Raw genomic sequence first — 19,211 nt, 5'->3', positions numbered from 1 at the left:
AGCTGGAATTTTATATATATGTGCATGTGTGCGTGTGTCTAGAATGTATTTATCTCCTTTTTTTCCTGTGAGGGTGGTGAGACACCAGCCCACGTTGCCCAGAGAAGTTGTGGCTGCCTCATCTCTGGAGGTGTTCATTGCCAGACCTCTAAGATCACTGAGTTCAACCATCAGCTGAACACCACCATGCCTACTAAACCACGTCCCAAAGTGCCACATCTAGTGGATGTCCCATCCCTGGAGGTGTTCAAGGCCAGGTTGGATGGGGTTTTGAGCAACCTGATCCAGTGGGAGGCATCTCTGCCCGTGGCAGAGGGGTTGGAACTGGATGGGCTTTAAGGCCCCTTCCGACCCAAACCATTCTACGATTCTATGATCTATCAAGTACATATTTATACATATAAATATGGGTACACACACAGCTATATTCACATTGTATGGCTGCGTGCAAACACACCTATAGAGCTGAACCCATCGCTCCCTATGAGGAGGGACAGGACATTGCCTCCTCACTGCTCACCCTGACCTCTTTAAACCCAGATTCCTTTAAACATGCCAGAGCCGCTCCTCCTACAACAATTATGGAAAAAAAAAAAGTTAAAAACAGAGCTGTTTTCGTTTATCTCGAGTCCAAAAGAAATGCTGGTATGTTTTGCTGGGTGACACAGTTGCTGTCTTCAGGCAAAATCTATTTTTCACTGTAGATTTGAGTTTTGGGGTCTGGTGCACACTGGAACAGACTCCTCTTCACCCCCAACAGGGATTTAATTGCTGAGCAAAGTTCAAAATGGAACAAAAATCCTCCCAACCTCCGGTCATGACACTTGAAAAAACTATACTTTGAAACAGAGATAACTATCCTATGGAATTATTATCGGACTGCGGTAATAAAGCTGGAGCCGTGACAATCTGATGTTCTTGGTACTAATGAAATTTAATAGGGGGTTATAATCGTGTTGCCCCATATGTACTTGACACAGGGTATGAGAAATATAGTGTATAGCAGCTCTTCTGCAGCCACCACTTGCAGAAGGGCTTTTACCTACCAGTTATCACCTCAAGCTGCACCAGGGGAGGTTTACATTGGATATCAGGAAAAGTTTCTTCACTGGAAGAGTGGTGAAGCACTGGCAGAGTCTGCCCAGGGCAGTGGGGAAGTCTCCATCCGTGGTTCAAAAAGTGTGTAGAAGTAGCACTTGCGGACATGGTTTAGTAAACACAGTGGTTGGACTGGATGAGCTGAGAGGTCTTTCCCAATCTTAATGATTCTATGAATGCAGAGTGGTACCTTGAATTCTCTCCTATTTACCACCGCAGGCAACTATCACTGTATTTTCCCCTACTTTGTTTCCATGAGAACAAATATTGCAGAGAACATCTACATCCATCCATGAAGTTGTCCAAACTCGGGCAGATCTGTGGTGGAATTGAAATCCAAGAACAATATTTCTTGCATGAAAAATAGTTTGTTAAAAAAAAAGATAAAAAATAGGGACAAAAGCAGCCTTGTTAAAAAAAGATAAAAAATAGACAAAAGCAGCCTTGTTCCCACCATTGTGATTCCCATGAGCATGACCAAGTGCAGGAGACCCCTTTTCTAGTCTCGGCGTGCCAGTGGACACATATGGTTCAGGTACCCCATGAAGTGTTACTGCCTGGATGTGGGATGCTGAGCTTTCAGGTATCTCTGTCAGAGCAAGGTCTGCACGCAGGCTTTGCGGAGAAGAGCAAAACCTGAAAAGCCTGAAAGCTACTTTGGTTTTTTTTTGGTTTTTTTTTTTTTAGTTTTTTTTTTTTTTAAGTAAACTGTAGGAAGGAAGTTCTTTTCAAGGTTAATAGGATTCCTCTACTAGCACTTGGAAATTTAATTCATTAAGATGCCACGGCAGTATCCACTACTTGCACTGCTAGTGTTGAAACACCAATACTCCCTCCTCCTACGGCTGAAATGATTTCATAGAATCATAGAATTGCTTGGTTGGAAAAGACCTTTAAGGTCACTGAGTCCAATCATACCTGTCCACTACTAAAGCAGATCCCTGAGCACCTCGCCTGTCCATCTTTTAAACACCTCCAGGGATGGGGACTCATGCCAGCCACACCAACAAGCGTGGGAATGGCTTTAAGATGAAAGAGGGGAGATTGAGAGGAGATCTTAGGGAAAAATGTTTTCCTGTGAGGGTGGGGAGGCCCTGGCCCAGGTTGCCCAGGGAAGTTGTGGATGTGAACACCTGGAGGTGTTCAAGGCCAGGTTGGATGAGGCTCTGAGCAACCTGATCCAGCAGGAGGTGTCCCTGCCCATGGCAGGGGAGTGGGACTGGATGGGCTTTGAGGTGCCTTCCAAGCCAAATCATTCCATGATCCTATGCTACATATTTAGCACAACCTATTTCATTCCTCAGCAGCTGCTGCAGCAGGTTATCCATGGGGTTCTCCAAGCTGCTCACTGTAGCCATACCAAATCCTGTTTAAAGCCCTGAGCAAGGAGAGCTGTTTTGCAACAACCCTGAACACAGCTGAAACATCAGGAAACCCTTCAAAGGAGCTGAAAGCCAGGGCCATCTCAGCTCCACAACAACCCCACGCTAAAAAGCACCAATTGATGCAGGAAGGACTTTCCAAGCACTGTTAAGGCTTGCTTGCACCATCACCCCAGTGCAATTTGGCCTCCTCATTCTTCTACGAGAGGGTGAGCAAGGGTGGATTTTTATTTTTACTTGGTTCTTTACAACCTGATTTTGCTGAGAAATTGCCCCCACCTATCAAACACCCCTCCAGAGGGGGCTTCCACCAGCTGCTCTCTGCTTCCTATGGAATCGCAAGAAATGGCAGAAAACTCAAGTAAAGTCTGCAGTTTCCATGATTCATCCAGGACAAAGTAGGAAGCATTGGACAGAAACACAGCAGTAGAGGAAGGAAGGAAGGTTGGAAGGAAGGAAGGAAGGTTGGAAGGAAGGAAGGTTGGAAGGAAGGAAGGAAGGAAGGAAGGAAGGAAGGAAGGAAGGAAGGAAGGAAGGAAGGAAGGAAAGGAAGGGAAGGAAAGGAAGGAAAGGAAGGAAGGAAAACCACTTCTCCAGGGAGCACTCAACTGCCTTGACTATCAGCCCGCGTGCTCCCTCACTCTCCAAACGCGTATCACACTTCCCTCACCAAAAAGGAAAAGTGCCCCAGGACAACGGAGCCAGCAGTTTGCAGTCCTGACTCATCTCCAATGAACGTGCAAGGCATAAGGGAGTCAGTCCCTGCCAAAAAGACATCATACAAAAAGACATCATACCCGATAACAGAGCCAGAGGACATTTGGCGGGACGGATGTGTAGGGCAGATAAAGGAGGACCAAAGAGGCAACCTGAATTCCCAACTTCTCATCTGAAGCTTCAGTCTCGCCAGGTAGTTCCCTGCTGCGCCATAAGGATGATCATTCTCTGATAAAAGATTAGCCCTCTAGGAAAGTGAGGTTTGCAACCCTCATGATAGTATCTTAGTATATAGTTAAAGTTGGAAGGGACCTTACAGATCATCTTGTTCCAACCCCCCTGCCATGGGCAGGGACACCTCCCACTGGATCAGGGGCTCCAAGCCCCATCCAACCTGGCCCTGAACACCTCCAGGGATGGGGCAGCCACCACTGCTCTGGGCAACCTGGGCCAGGGCCTCACCACTCTCATCGTGAAGAAATTCTTCCTAATGTCCAGTCTAAATCTGCTCCTCTCCGGTTTATACCCGTTGCCCCTCGTCCTATCACCACAAGCCTTTACGAATAGCCCCTCTCCAGCATTCCTGGAGCCCCTTCAGGTACTGAAAGGTCGCTATAAGATCTCCCCTGAGCCTTCCCTTCTCCAGGCTGAACAGGCCCATGATGCCTCAGGCAGTCTCGCCCCACGCCAAACCTGTGAGCCAGTGTTGGTCCCTCTCCTGCAGATCAGATGCAATCCTGGTGTGCAAGAGAGGGGACACCTCTCCTGGGCTCTACCTTCAGAGGAAGCCCACGCTGAAGCAGGCTCCTGGCAGGACCTGGAGCCCACGCTGGAGCAGGTTTGCTGGTAGGACTTGTGACCCCATTGGGGATCCACACGGGAACAGTCTGTTCCTGAAGGACTGCATCCCATGGAAGGAATCCATGCTGGAGCAGTTTCTAAAGAACTGCAGCCTGTGAGGAAAGACTCACATTGGAGAAGCCCATGGATGCATAGATGTGGCACTTAAGAGACATGGTTTAATGGTGCAGTTGGTAGCATTAGGTTTACAGTTGGACTAAATCTTAAAACTCTTTTCCAACCTAAACAATTCTATGATTCCAGAACATCAAAGCTTCCAGCTTTCACCCAAAGTGCATTCCCTGCCAGCAAAGCATAAAGGAACCTTGTCCCTCCCCAGCACTGACAGCAGCCAAACTGCTTTGCATGCCACCAGCCTTCCCTTGTATGCATTTTGGGATGAGAAAAGTGCGATTTGGGATGAGCAGCCAGCCTTTGCCGTAGGTCCTTCGCAAAGCCATGAGATCATAGAATCACAGAATGGTTTGGCTTGGAAGGGACCTTAAAGATCGTCCGGTTTCAAAGCCATGTTCCACCGGATCAGGCTTTTCAAAGCCCCATCCTATGGGGTAGCTGAAGGAACTCAGATTGTTTAGCCTAGAGAAAAGGAGGCTGAGGAGATACCTTATCACTGTCTACAACTACCTGAAAGGAGGCTGCAGCGAGGTGGGTGTTGGTCTCTTCTCCCAAGTAACAAGTGGTAGGACAACAGGAAATGGCCTCAAGCTGTGCTAAGGGAGGTTCACATTGGATATCAGGAAAAACTTCTTCACTGAAAGAGTTCTCGGGCACTGGCAGAGGCTGTCCAGGAAAGTGATTGGGTCACCATCCCTGGAGGTCTTCAAAAGAAGGGTAGATGAAGCGCTCAGGGATCTGGTTTAGTAGTGGACAGGTACGGTTGGACTCAATGATCTCAAAAGTCTTTTCCAACCAAATGATTCTACGATCCAACTTCAATATGCCTTGGGGAGGGGATGATACCCTATCATTTTTCTTTATTTCTGCATCAGTAAGTCCAAGTTCATCAATGGACACACCACACTTTTAAAGGGTGCTAAGACCTCTCAGCTTGAGCTTGGGTTCACCTGACACATCATACAACCACGTTCAGACAAGAGAGCCATAGGGCAATGCACGTGGGGCAGCAGCGAGGACGACTTCTGCTGCAGACAGCTCTTGGAGCCGCACATCATGTTAAGCAAAGCTCTGTGTATTATCAGCGAGGAAGAGAAGCTCAGCAAGACAGCGATATGGCTCTTTCCAGGCAATTTAATAAATTGCAGACTTTCTAATTGAATTTAAGAGTTTTGGTAATTAACTCTTCCAAAAGTACATATGCCTGCAGGGAGGAGGGGGGGAGGAGGGAAAAAAGCAGCCACCAAACAAACATGCATAATCGGCTTGGAAGAGATTTAAAATGTAATAATTGGCAAGATGAATTTTGGGTTGCTGTTGAGTTGTTTTGCAAGCTAAAAAACACCCAAGGTTATAAAGCGGAAGGCTCAGGCAACTGCTGGTGTGCATGTTCGCCAACGCACATCCCCTCCCAATGCTGCTCCCAAGCTGTTGTCCAAATTCAGCCACGTTTTAGAGAAAACTGGAGGCCTCCAAGATGCCTCCTGGTCTTGGACCAATGCTGGCTAATGGACACGCTGTGCACGCAGCTCCCAAGGAAGGTTCATCTTTGAATGGCCACCGAGTGCGAGCTACACGCAGAGCTGCTACAAACTCACTGGAAAATGGGCAAGCGCAAGAAAAAACAAGAAGCACTGTTAGACAAATAAGAAAATAAAGAAGCCTTCTTCTGCTTTGCTGAGCATTTCTTTTCCCCTTCCCCACCCTTTCTACCTGGTGGAAGCTCCAGCCCAGACAACCGAAACACGAGCAACGTGCAAAGGCAAACTTGGGCAAGAAAACTAGGCTACTGTAGCTCTGCTCCAACTCCTTACTTCTCCATCCAGAAGGAATTTGGGTTTCTCAGTATCCCTTCAAATTACAACACCTGAAAAACCTTGAAAAGCGTGAAGAACATTGAGAACCGAGTCCCATCAGCTGAGTTTTGCTCAGTTTTGTTGTTCTGCTCCTTTCTAAGCTGTGGGTTAATTCGTATTTCAGAACAAGAATAAACAAATGCGTCTTCTTCAGATGTTTTAACAGTACGAGGCTTTTTCACTCCAGGCACGTCCCAGGCTGGACACTGGGCTGAAGTCAGCGTGCCAAGAGCTCCAGAAGCACTGTAAATCTTCTTCCTTCCCCTGTCTCTAAGAAAAAAACCACCAAAAAATAATCCCCCAAACAGCCAAAATAGGAGCTTGCAGTAGCAGTGTCACCAGTGATGTTGAAATGACTGAAGTTCACAGTACAAATACTCCCACTTCTCTTTCCCAACTCAGTAAACACTCCCCACATCCATAATTTCATGCAGTTATCCACAATCCCTTATTTTTTTCTCCTCGTAATCAGAGATCATGGGTTAAATTCCAGGTTTGCTTTTTATAATGTCTCCTAGCAGGGTTGCAAGAAGTTGCTCATAAACCCCCAGTGGCCTGCAAGCTCCAAATGAGCAACTACCAAATTCCATGTCTTTAAATCAAAAATCAGAGGCGGGGCATGGTTTTACGCTGGAGAACGGTGCCTGCAAACATCACACACGTAATAGCACGGAAAGAGGGTTCAGAAATCCCTGCCAGGGAACAACCCAGCGGCATTTGGCTTCTATATCGAAATATTAAACTATTTTGAGTACAATTTGTTTGGGTTTTTATATGGTTGAGAGAGATTCAGCCAGATGTAAGCCCTGATGGAGAAGGGTGGGGAAAAAGAAAGGAAGGCTCTGGGGAGGAAAAAAAGGGAAAGGAAGGCTCTACAGGGAGGAAAAAGGGAAAGGACAGCTTTGGAGGGGGAAAAAAAGGGAAAGGATGGCTCTAGGGGGGAAAAAGGGAAAGGACGACTTGGGAGGGGGGAAAAGGGAAAGGATGGGTCTAGGGTGAAAAAGGGAAAGGAAGGCTCTAGAGGGGGAAGGCAAAAGAAGGGATGTATGTGAAGGTGATGATTTCTATCGTTTCAGCGACGTGAGCGTGTTAAAAGCCGCTCTCCAGGCCAGCTTTCCCGCGCGCCTCACGTCAAATCGAAACCTGAAGGAGCTGGAAGAGGAAACTACTGATTTGGGCTGGGTGGGAGCAGCAAACCCAACAATTTCCTGTCTGTGGTACGACAAACCCAAGCTCTGGTATTCGCGGGAACGCTGCCGTCACCACCTCCCACCCCAGTGTCTTTCCCCCTCCGAGTGGGATCTGTGTATCGGCTGTGTCTTTCGAGCCAAAGCAGTAGGCTCATAGTAAAAAGAGTTAAAAATATTAAATAAACAAAAATATCACTTTAAAATCTGAATTTTGGCTTCCAAAGAGTCACTGTCACTCTGGGCAAGAATATTAATTACTGTGACCACAGCTTGGAGCTGCCCGAGTACAGCTTTTACCTACCCCCGCCCCAAATTCCTCTACTCCCTGGCAGTTCAGATGAATATTCAACTTAGGCTAACAAAGAGGACGTTATTTTGAGCCATGATCCTACAATCTGGTGTAAGCCTATGTAGAAGCTTCCTGGAGCCAAACATTGGATGTAAAGTAAAGAGCCAGCCCCGCACAGATCGATGTGCATGGCCAGAGAGTGCCTGTGTTAACAGCCACTTGCAAATTCTCACTTAAATGTCATTGAAAACGTGGTATTTAGAGGACAAGGATTCAACACACGTCACTAGAAAAGATATTAATCAAGTGGCAATATGTAAATGCAGGGCATGATAGAGGCTCTGTTGGTCTCCTTGAAGATGCTGCTGAAGCAGGAGCATCTCTGCTGAAAGCATCTCTGCTGGGAACATCTAGCAGCTTCCCGGGTACCACTTTCACCTCAAGATGGTCCAAACCCTGCCTGTTTCTGCAGCAGGAAGACTTTTGCGCTCAGCAGTGTGCCAGATCCCCCCCACCCCTCCATCCTCTGTGCTCACTATTCCACCTCCCACCGGTTGTGCAAGTTTTGCTGTTTGGAAGTCTGGGATGAGGTTCCCTGGGGAAATCTGGAGCAGTCTCAGTGCGGAGAGTCAGAGGAGTCCTGCCTGCCCAAACCACAGCAGCCCGACCTGCCCTCAGCAGCAAACACCGCCACGATTTATCGCATTATTTGAGACAACCACTCACCACCCCACCTCAAAGGGAATACAAACAGCTTCTCACAAGCCTCCTGGCATATTAAACGGCACTCAGAGCCCTCTCGTAAATGCCACGTACTTGAACAGCAATAACGAGGAGTGACTGAGCACCGATTTTGAAGCAAAACATCCTTCTTGTCTCGACCTACAGCTGATGGCCAGATGAATATCTGCACATCTCACAAATGAAGATGCTCAGCTCTCATCCTGGTGGCATGGAGAAGAGAAATGCCCTGATCACACTGCAGGCACCAAGCACTGATGCTCCGATAAGTATTTTTGGAAAGCATGGCTATAATAAAATCCTTCCTTTATTTCTCTTTATCCTCCAAACATTTATCTTGCCTCCTCTAACAGCAAAGCACATGTGGTCACCTAGTTAAGCCTCTACCCAAGTCTCCTTGGAGAAGTTATAAAATCATAGAATCATTAAGGTTGGAAAAGACCATCCAGTCCAACTGTTAGCCCAACGCTACCATGCCTACTGAAGCACCTGAAGTGCCACAGCTACACATTTTTTGAACATCTCCAGGGATGGAGACTCCACCACCTCCCTGGGCAGCCTCTGCCAGTGCCTGACAACCCTTTCAGTGAACACATTTTTTCTGATGTCCAATTTGAATCTCCCCTGGTGCAACTTGAGGCCATTTCCTCTTGTCCTATTGCCTGTCACTTGGGAGAAGAGCCCAGCACCCACCTCGCTACAACTTCTTTTCAGGGAATTGTAGACAGCAATGAGGTCTCCCCTCAGCCTTCTCCAGATTAAACAGTCCCAGGTCCCTCAGCTGTTACACGTAACCCCTGCTCTGCAGACTCTTCCTCAGTTCCGTTCCATTCTTTGGGCGCGCTCCAGCCCCTCAAAGTCTTTCTTCCAGTGAGGGGCCCAAAACTGAACCCAGAATTCAAGGTGCAGCCTCACTAATGCCAAGTACACGGGGACAATCCCTCCCCTGCTCCTGCTGGCCACATAATTTCTGATCCAAGCCAGGATGCTGTTGGCTTTCTTGGCCACCTGGGCCACTGCTGGCTCATGTTCAGCCGCTGTCAAACCAGTTCAAAGTAAAAGGACCAAGTCACCTGCAAGACAGCTCTGCAGACTCACCCTGCCTTGCGTTTGCAATAGGAATAGGCTGGGACAAGGACTCTGCATTTCTTTTACGTAGCCTTAAGCTGTTTCAAAGAGCTCATCCCAGTTCCAGCTCAAAGAATTTCTCCAGCAAGTCCCAGGATGGCTCGGAGCATTTCTAAGCACTGCAAAACCTCAAACACAAAGCTGAGGAAATCAATGATGCTGCACTTCCTTGGTGTTTTATTCATAACCCTTTAAGGGGTCCATTAAGAAAAACAGACTTCAGAGGGAGAAGGCTAATATTTTCGATCGATCTTGCAAAGAGTACAGCTGAAGTCATTGGCAAGATAACACAGGCAGAGTCCATCCGATGGTGAACAGAGCCCCTCGGTGAATCTCAGACACTTTTGCAGGCTAAAATCAGCAAAAGAAAGAAGCTCAGTGTGCTACATCACCTAAACCAGAACACTCTGCATGGGGCAATTCCTGTGGTGCTCCTTAGGTGACATCCCACCCTCTCCCAAGTGATAGCAGATAGAGGAGGAGCTGCCCATGGGAACAATGGAGTTTAAACCAGTTGCCCAAACCCTTATCAAAGATGTGATTCACAAAGCCCCGCCAAGGCCTTAGAAGATGGCATCACTGCCTGGTGTTATCAGCCGCTGTCTACGAGGGCAGGGTGGCGTTTATGCAGCCCCTATGCCATCCTGGCTGGATAAAATGGGGATGTCACCATGCTGTAGGGCAGCACGTTGAGCCATCCTCCCACCTTGGCTGGACGACACAGCCTTTCAGTCCAGGACTATCGTAATTCCCAACCCCGCTGGGTTTCATTCATTCACTTGTTTATTTTCTTTAGCTACAACCCCCTAAAAGCACTCTGTCTTCTCCCAGTGCTCCCAGGGAGCCCCTGGAACTGGCTGCCACACATACACCCCCAGAAAAAGAAACCTAGAGAGAAATCTGAATTTCTATTAGAAAATTTCCATCCTTGGACTTTCTGAATCTGCTCACTGCACATTTAGGTCATCTGTCTTAAGCCATCTCTCTGCTAGCCACAGTTTGTCCCCCTTCCCCACTTCTGTCAGCTATTCCTTTATTCCCAGTACTGTACCGAACATCCCCCAAATGCAATCCTACATTTAACGCGTATCCCACAAATCTCACCCAAGCACGCTTCAAACCAGCAGGGTTTTTCTTCCTTGCATGTGTTTAAATCAGCCTTAAGTTGACAACAATAACCTGCGTTCACTTCCTTCCTTCCTCTGCTCTCAGTGATTTTAAGCCTCTTTTTTTTTTTGTTTGTTTCTAAGTCAATAGTGGCAAAATTCCTAAATTTTGGTGAGCACCAGGAGTTTCCAGTACTGCACAGACCAACTAAACACCACTGCTCTTAAAACCTCAGCAGTTCTGTGCCCATTTTTCAGAGATGACTCTGCCAAAAGCACACAGCACAGCTCAATTAACGAAGTGCCTTCATCCAGCGGGCTGATAAATAACAAAGGAGCGAACAGGTCATTGCAATTCACTTGAGTAACCAGAATCCCAGTCTGCCGCTTGGGTTTCTTCCAATCCCTGCCTGCATTAGTGACAGATTTTAATTGCCTGTTCCCAAACAGTCCGACCGCAGCCGCTCCGTGCAGGCAAGGACCGAGTTGACAAGATTTACTGATAGCTGCAGCCTTGCAATTGGAGATGAGAGACTTCCCCGCGTTCCTGCTCTGAGCGTGGCACCCCAATACGCATCCTCTGTGCGCCCCAGCCCTCTCCAAGGCAAAAGGCTATTTATTGCCATCATTTTCTCCTATAAACATCAGAAAACACTAATATAAATCAAGATTTTTCCCTTTTCCCTGCTTCCCTTGCTGCTGGGAAGAGGGAATGCATTTGCCCACCCTGCTCACTAATGACTGAAGAGCTTCTACCAGGTTCCCAGAACCAGAGTAGGGCTGGTCTGCTCCAGCTTCACAGCGATGCCCTAAACTTCAGTAAAATCCTGGGTGGGCCACAAAAATTGACTTTCGCTGCCTTCCAGCAGCACAAAGCCTACAGGATCTTTGTTCCAAAGGATGGAGCCGGCAAACGCCTGCCCAGGGCAGAGCATCCCTCTTCCTTCCCTCCCCCATGATGCACACGCAGAGCAGTCCGTAGGGGATCCCCGAGCCGCAAGGAAACTTTATTTTTAAGACATTTCCTTAAAACTCACAGTAAAAAATCTGCTTTGCAAAAGATGAATCATTTTTTCAGGGCTGGGAGTTGTTAAAAATGGGCAACAAACAGCGGCAGGGACAGAGGAACAATGGGGGGGCACAGGCTAAAAATGCAGGGAAAGGGTTTCGATGTGGAAAAATTGCAAAATTAATACATTTGGAGACGAAGCAGTGGCAGAGGCTGGATGAAGGAGGGCATTGAGGAGGCACACAAGGGCGAGGAGTGAGTCCCGTCCCACGCCGCTCTGCCAAAGCCGACCCTGATAAACTGGCAGGAGCTCAAAGAGGAGCCATAAAAATAATGAGAGGGCTGGAAGAGCTGACACGCAGGAAGATTAAAAGGAACTAAATACGTATAGCTTGGCTCAGCGACAAAACCCAAGGGGAAAGGGAACAGTCAGAGAGATCCATGGGTCTTGATCCTCCTGGGAAGGAGAGCGTTGAGGCCCCTAGGGCAGCTCCATCCCTGCTCCCCTCACCAGCTGAGCCACTGCATTCCTTCCTTCTAATACAATCCCTAATTTAACAAGTGAAGAAGATCCGGGCAAACACATTTTCGGGGGGGACGCATTACGTCAGGAGCTAATTTAGGTCCTTGCTGGGCTTCATCCCTATACACGTGCCTGGCTTTCAGCACACGAGCCAGCCCCGGCTCCACTTCAGCATCTCCCAGCTGAAGGCGAGGGCAGCATCGCTTATTCATTTGTGATCAACAGGTTGATTATTTTTTATCATTTTTAGACAGCCATTATATTATTTTCCACCCCAGATACCAAGTGCTCAACTTCAGCAAATCGTTCTGCAGCTCCAGCATAAAAATAACAACAACAAAAAAGGAAAATCAAGTTTTCAGAGAGTCAAGACTATCTCCAGCACGAGACCCTTTGATGCAAGGGCTTGCTTCCTTTCGGAACAAGCGTATTTATATCAGTCTCTTCCTTCCTTTTAGTTCAGATAATTAACAAATCAAAACCTAAGCACGGCTGAAGATAGTATTTTTAAAGCTGCTTCATGTGGAACCGGGACCTGCCGGCGCAGCTGACAGCTCCACTACTCCCACAGCCGCAGGCACGCGCAGGGACCTGGCAATTAATATTTTATTTGAGTAATTACAGTCATCAGCCCAGACTGTACCGTTGGGTAAACACACCCGAGCCATAAAGTGCTGATAACAAGACAAGGGGGAGGTTTGGCGGGGCAGAGCCGATGAGTCGGGGTGCTTTTGGCGGGGAGTACGCCCAAGCTGGCTCCTCCGTCACAAAGCCATCCCGGTGGATTCGGCACCACGTTCCCACGCACCACAGAACAAACAGGCTCTTTGTCCAGGTGGGCACCCAAAGCCACCGGACACCGTAGTTCCCTCGGTCCCAAGCTCCCTTCCTCACCCATCCCACCCCCTTCATCACTTCATGTTCGCAAAGGGCTCTTAGGAGATGCTTTCCTCATTTGAAGCAGCTACAACTTCAGAATGACATCTTGTACACTGGAGAGAACCCCCCAAAATCCCCACCAGTGCCCCCAAAATGAAGATGTTTCCCAGCTCTCTGTAAAATCCTGCACACAAAGCAGCTGGCGGATGGGGCTGAGGCCCCACCAGGTGCAAACCGGCCCTGGGTTGTAAAAGTTTGGCTGTTTTGGGGTTGAGGTGGTTGGGAGGGAGCAGCGGGGTGTCAGTGTGGAGGCTCTGGGGGAGCGCAGAAAGGTCCGTAGAGAGAGGGGCAGCTCATGGCTGGGAGGGGGTGCTAAGGGGAGGTGCTGGGTGGGTGCTAGGGCAGGCAGGGTGCTAAGCAGAGTGCTGTGGTGGTATGCTGGGAGCTCGCACACAGTACTGGGGGAGCATCCTGGGTGCTGGGAGCTCACACACAGTACCGGGGGAGCATCCTGGGCGCTGGGAGCTCACACAGAGTACCGGGGGAGCATCCTGGGCGCTGGGAGCTCGCACAGAGTACTGGGGGAGCATCCTGGGCGCTGGGAGCTCACACACAGTACTGGGGGAGCATCCTGAGCACTGGGAGCTCACACACAGTACTGGGGGAGCATCCTGGGCGCTGGGAGCTCACACACAGTACCGGGGGAGCATCCTGGGCGCTGGGAGCTCGCACAGAGTACTGGGGGAATATCCTGGGCGCTGGGAGCTCGCACAGAGTACTGGGGGAGCATCCTGGGCGCTGGGAGCTCACACACAGTACCGGGGGAGCATCCTGGGTGCTGGGAGCTCACACACAGTACTGGGGGAGCATCCTGGGCGCTGGGAGCTCACACACAGTACTGGGGGAGCATCCTGAGCACTGGGAGCTCACACACAGTACCGGGGGAGCATCCTGAGCACTGGGGCAGGGTGGTGGGAGCTATAGCACAGTACTGGAGCAGGGTGCTGTGACCTTAAGCACTGCGCTGGGGTAGGGTGCTGGGTGATGGAACACAGTCCTGTGGCAACGTTTGGAGCATAGCATTGGAGCAGGGTGATGGTGCACAGCACTGGGAGCTCAAGCACAGTCCTAGGGTAGGGCTCGGAGCACAGGGACAGCATAGGTGCTGGAGCACAGTGCTGGGAGCTGGGAGTGATGCCGGAGCAGGGCGCTGAGAGCTGGAGCACAGCACTGGGGCAGGGTGCTGGAGCAATGCTGGGGCAGGGGGCTGGGAGCTGGAGCAGGGTGCTGGGAGCTGGGGCAGGGTGCTGGGAGCTGGGGCAGGGTGCTAGGAGCTGGGGCAGGGTGCTGGAGCAATGCTGGGGCAGGGTGCTAGGAGCTGGGGCAGGGTGCTAGGAGCTGGGGCAGGGTGCTAGGAGCTGGGGCAGGGTGCTGGCACAGGGTGTTTGGAGCTGGAGCACAGCACTGGGGCAGGGTGCCGGGAGCTGAAGCAGGGTGCTGGAGCGATGCTATTGCAGGGTGCTGAGAGATGGAGCACAGCACTGGGGTAAGATGCTGGAGCAACGCTGGGGCAGGGTGAGGGGAGCCGGAGCACAGCATTGGGGCAAGGTGCTGGGGAACGGAGCTAGGAGCTGGGGCAGGGTGCTGGGAGCTGGGGCAGGGTGCTGGGAGCTGGGGCAGGCTGCTGGGGGACGGAGCCGGGAGCAGGGTGCGGGGAGGATGCTGGTGCAGGCGCCGGCTGGGCGCTGGGTACCGTGCCGCTCACCGAGCTTCTCGACGAGGCGCAGCATGACTCCTCCGATGTGGATCTCCCCGGTGACCCGCAGGGTGACGTCGCGGCCCAGGTCGGTGACATGGACGCTCAGCTCCCACGTCCCATCGGCGTAGCAGCCGTCCGGCATGCGGATCCCATCCAGCGCCATCGCCCCGGCCTCCTGCAATGCCCGCCGCGCTTCACCCACCGCCCGCCGGCTCCGGTTCGGCTCCGCTCGGAACCACTCGGCTCCCTTCGGCTGCGGTTCGGCTCCGCTCGGAACCGCTCGTCTGAGGTTCGGCTCCGCTCGGAACCGCTCGTCTGAGGTTCGGCCCCGCTCGGAACCGCTCGTCTGAGGTTCGGCCCCGCTCGGAACCAGTCGGCTGCGGTTCGGCTCCCTTCGGCTACGGTTCGGCTCCGCTCGGAACCGCTCGGCTGCGGTTCGGAACCTCTCGGAACCGCTCGGCTCCGCGCCCCGAGGGGGTGCCCCGCCGCCGCGGGAGGAGAAGGGGCGGGCGTGGAGAGGGAGGAGGGGATGGAGGAGGAGAGGGAGGAGGAGGAGGAGGGGGATAATAATTAAAGGCAAACTCTCCCCGCGCCGCCGGGCCCCTTGGCCTTTTATGGAAGCGCAGGACGGAGCGGAGCGGGGCTGCTCCAACATCCGGGCTCCGCGGGGATGGGGCGGGGGGGGCCGATGTCCCACCCGGTCCCCTCGGGTCACCCCCTCGGATCACCCGCGTTCCCCTCCGGTCCCTCTGGTCGCCAGAGACCCCGAGCCAGCCGGGAAGCGACCTGAGTGTCCCGTGTGGGGACTGTGTCCCCCCATCCCTCGTGGGCGCTTTTCGCAGGCAGCCCCTCCCTCCTTCTTTTTACCTTCGCATCGCAGAATCATGGAACGGTTTGGGTCGGAAGGGACCTTAAAGCCCATCCAGTTCCAACCCCTGCCATGGGCAGGGACACCTCCCACTGGATCAGGGGCTCCACGCCCCATCCAACCTGGCCTTGAACCCCTCCAGGGATGGGGCAGCCACCACTGCTCTGGGCAACCTGGGCCAGGGCCTCCCCACCCTCAGCGTGAAGAATTTATTCCTAATTTCCAACCTAGATCTTCCCCCTTCCAATTTAAAGCCATCCCCTCTCGTCCTGTCACTCCAGGCACTTAAAAAAGTCTCTCCTCAGCTTTCCTGGAGCCCCTTTTCCTTACTGGAAGCTGCTCTAAGGTCTCCCCAGAACCTTCTCCAGGCTGTACAACCCCAACTCTCAGCCTGTCCTCCTAGCAGAGGGGCTCCAGCCCTCAGATCATCTATCTCCGTGGCCTCCTCTGGCCCTGTTCCAACAGTTCCAACAGTTCCATCTCCTTCTTATATTGGGGATTCCAGAACTGGACACAGGACTCCAGGTGGGGTCTCACGAGAGCAGAGCAGAGGGGCAGAATCCCCTCCCTCACCCTGCTGGCCACGCTGCTTTGGATGCAGCCCAGGACATGGTTCACCGCCCCGGCTGCGAGTGCCTGTTGCCCACTCCTATCTTCGTAAATGACCTGGATGCAGGGATCAAGAGCACCCTGATGAAGTTTGCAGATGACACTAAGATGATTGGAGAGGTTGACAATCCAGAGGGAGGAGGTACCCCTCAGGGTGTTGATCTCTTCTCCCACCTCCCAAGCAAGAAGTGATAGGACAAGAGGAAATGGCCTCAAGTTGCACCAGGGCAGGTTCTGATCAGACAATAGGAAAAAATTCTCAACCCAAAGGATTCTCAGGCCCTGGCAGAGGCTGCCCAGGGAGGAGGTGGAGTCCCCATCCCTGGAGATATTTAAAAGATGGGTGGATGAGGTGCTCAGGGATCTGGTTTAGTAGTGGACAGGTATGGTTGGACTTGATGATCTCAAAGGTCTTTTCCAACCAAACGCTTCTGTGATTCTATGAACACCCGGACAAGCTGGAAGAGCGGGCGAGCAGGAACCTTATGAAGTTCAGTAAAGATAAGTGTAAGGTCTTGCATCTAGAGATACATAACCATGGTGTGCAGTTCAGGCTGGTTTCCACCTGGCTGGAGAGTAGCTCTGTGGAGAAGGACCTGGGCTTCTTGGTGGGCAACTGACTAGACATGAGTTAGCAGTGTGCTGCAGCAGCAAAGAAGGCCATAATGGATGCTGGGGTGCATCAAGAAGGGCATCACCAGCAGAGATAAAGAAGTCATTATCCGACTCTACTCAAAGCTTGACAGGGTGCACATGGAGTACTGTGTCCCCAATATATAAGAAAGAGGTGCCCAGGCTGGAGAAGGTGCAGAGAAGGGGCACTGAGATGATTAAGAGGACTGGGAAATCTTCCATATGAAGTAAGGCTGAGAGAACTGGGTTTGTTCAGCCTGGAGAGGAGAAGGCTTAGGGGAGACCTTATCAGGAAAAAAATTTTCACGGAAAGGGTCATTGGGCAGTGGAACAGGCTGCACAGCGAGGTGGTTGAGTCACCTTCCCTGGAGGTGTTTAAGGGATGGGTGGATGAGGTGCTGAGGGGCATGGTTAAGGGATTGTTAGGAATGGTTGGATTCGACAATCCAATGGGTCCTTTCCAACCTGGTGATTCTGTGATTCTATGATTGTATAACAGTACATGAAGGATGTCTGCCAGGAGGATGGAGACTTGCTTTTTACAAGGAGTCATATGGAAAAAACAAAGGGTAGTGATTATAAGTTGCTCCTGGGGAGATTCTGATTGGATTCCAAAAGGAAATTTTTCCCCATGAGATCAGTTAAACGTTGGAATTATCTCCCCAGGGAAGTGGTGGATTCCTCCACACTGGACAGTTTTAAGGCTCAGCTTGCTAGGGTGCCGGCCAGCTCATCTAAATTGTAGGTCACCTAAAAAAGTTGAACCAGATGATCCCCAAGGTCCCTTCCAACCTGGCATTCTATGATTTAAAACTCCCAAAAGCCCCTAATCCATAAGGAAAATACCCGTTAGGCAAAGCCCTTACCTTAGCATTGCAGTCTGTGCCTGTGCTGAGGCTGGGCGATGTGCTGGTTCCCTCCATCCTCACCATCTGTGAATCTAGGAAATGGGAACTGTCTGTAAAGAAGTGTCGGAACAGGCACAAATGGAGCAAAAAACCCTGTTATCCGCTTCCTGTAGCTCCCCACCCAGTGATACATACATCCCGCCAAGGCAACCCGGCTTCCTGAAAAACCATCACGTGGAAGGGGTTGTGTTTTGGTGGTCGGTGGCAGGATGTGTCCCACACCGTCCCGGTTGATGGGAAGCCGCTTCCCGTAAAAGCTGTGCCTCCCTAGCAGCCTCAGGGTTAGCTCTGCCAGCTCTTCACGAGCACCATTCCCACGTCCTGAGCTGCGAACGGCAGCAGGATCTTTGCAACAAAAACCTCTTAATGGAGATGATAAAGTCTTGCCACCTTTATAATGGAGATATTTATAAAGGGCTGTTCCTCTGTTTTCCCTTATGCATTCATAAAAGCTTTCCCAGGCTCAGTCTGGGCAGGATAAGCCACGTTTTACATGTAGACAGAACAGATGATTTGGTCTAAAGTGGCTGATGCTGCTCCACATGGTGGGAGGGCAGAGATGACCTCTCCCGCCAAATCCTTGTGAGGGCTTTAATCCGGGTCAACGTAACCCCCATTTCATCTCCCCAAGCTTTGGAAGCTGGCTTCTAATTTCCAGGGTGACAGCTTGGGTGGGCAGGGGAAAGCTAGGCTGGAGGAACAAAGCTTTCACAGATCGTATCTCGGTGTTCTTCCAGAGGGAAACAATAGGGTAATAAATAGAAAGGGTTACTCTCAACTCCAACAGTTTGGACGAGGTTCCAAGCTGATGCAATTCAATACGGCTCCGCTGAAGCTGGTAACCTTTCAGTACAGCAGATTGCTTGCTGTTGGGCAGAGCCTGTGTTTAAAAAAACATTTGTCGGGTTCTCTTTTCCTGAGGATAGGGAAAGCCGCTCTCTCTGCCCTCTCTGTCCCAGCCAAGGCTGGGGGATGCCGTTCTTGGGGCTCTCTGTTCCTCCCAGCGCAGCTGCTTGCCGGTGGGTGTGCGGAGAGGTGGGCAGTACCATCTCCAGTGCTCGGCCAAGATGCAAAGCAAGGTCCAAAATGCACCGGCGAGGCTTTTGCGTCAGAAGCAGTCAAGCATCCCCAGGGCTCTTCCCACTGTTTGCAAGAAGTCCTCACTCCGTACAAGCAGCAATAGCCAAATAAGGTGCCGAAATGCATGGCTGCTTGCTGTGGGACAGGGATGATACCTACCAGATCTGCTAAGCAGCACAGCTCCTTCTGCCTGTTCTCCTCCAAAACCAGGTTGCTTTTCTAGTGAAATGGGCATCTTTGAGAAATCAGTGATGAAGCTGAGTAGCTCCTTTTCTGTTGCGGATTTATTTGAGTAGTTCTGCCCTTTTTTTTTATTCATGGTCTATTTTGGCTTTTTCAAGTGTGGTTATTGAAACCAGCTGGCTTTCCTGCTCTGGGCAAGCTGGTCAGACTGGCTCTTTCCAGGGTGACTGGCCACAGCAATCTGCCCTGCGCTGTTGGGTGCCTGGGCTGGGTGACTG

At 50.9% G+C, this 19,211-nt stretch overlaps 1 protein-coding gene across 5 annotated transcripts in view; it reads right to left on the bottom strand.

The window, feature by feature from the left end:
* FERMT2 (FERM domain containing kindlin 2) overlaps window positions 1–17,703 on the bottom strand; it is a 59,917-nt gene extending 42,214 nt beyond the window's left edge. For 4 of the 5 annotated variants that reach the window (XM_054066826.1, XM_054066827.1, XM_009558788.2 and 1 more), the window contains exon 1: window positions 14,659–15,174. In XM_054066826.1, coding sequence (XP_053922801.1) covers window positions 14,659–14,815 — 157 coding nt within the window. In that variant the 5' untranslated portion in view covers window positions 14,816–15,174. Of the gene's footprint in view, window positions 1–14,658; window positions 15,175–17,628 lie in introns of those variants that run through there. The other variant, XM_054066828.1, reaches the window with a different exon arrangement.
* Between the last annotated feature and the right edge of the window lie 1,508 nt (window positions 17,704–19,211).

This window comes from Cuculus canorus, chromosome 5 (assembly GCF_017976375.1).
Source record: "Cuculus canorus isolate bCucCan1 chromosome 5, bCucCan1.pri, whole genome shotgun sequence".
NCBI lineage: Eukaryota > Metazoa > Chordata > Aves > Cuculiformes > Cuculidae > Cuculus > Cuculus canorus.
This window is presented reverse-complemented; position numbering and strand designations above follow the sequence as displayed.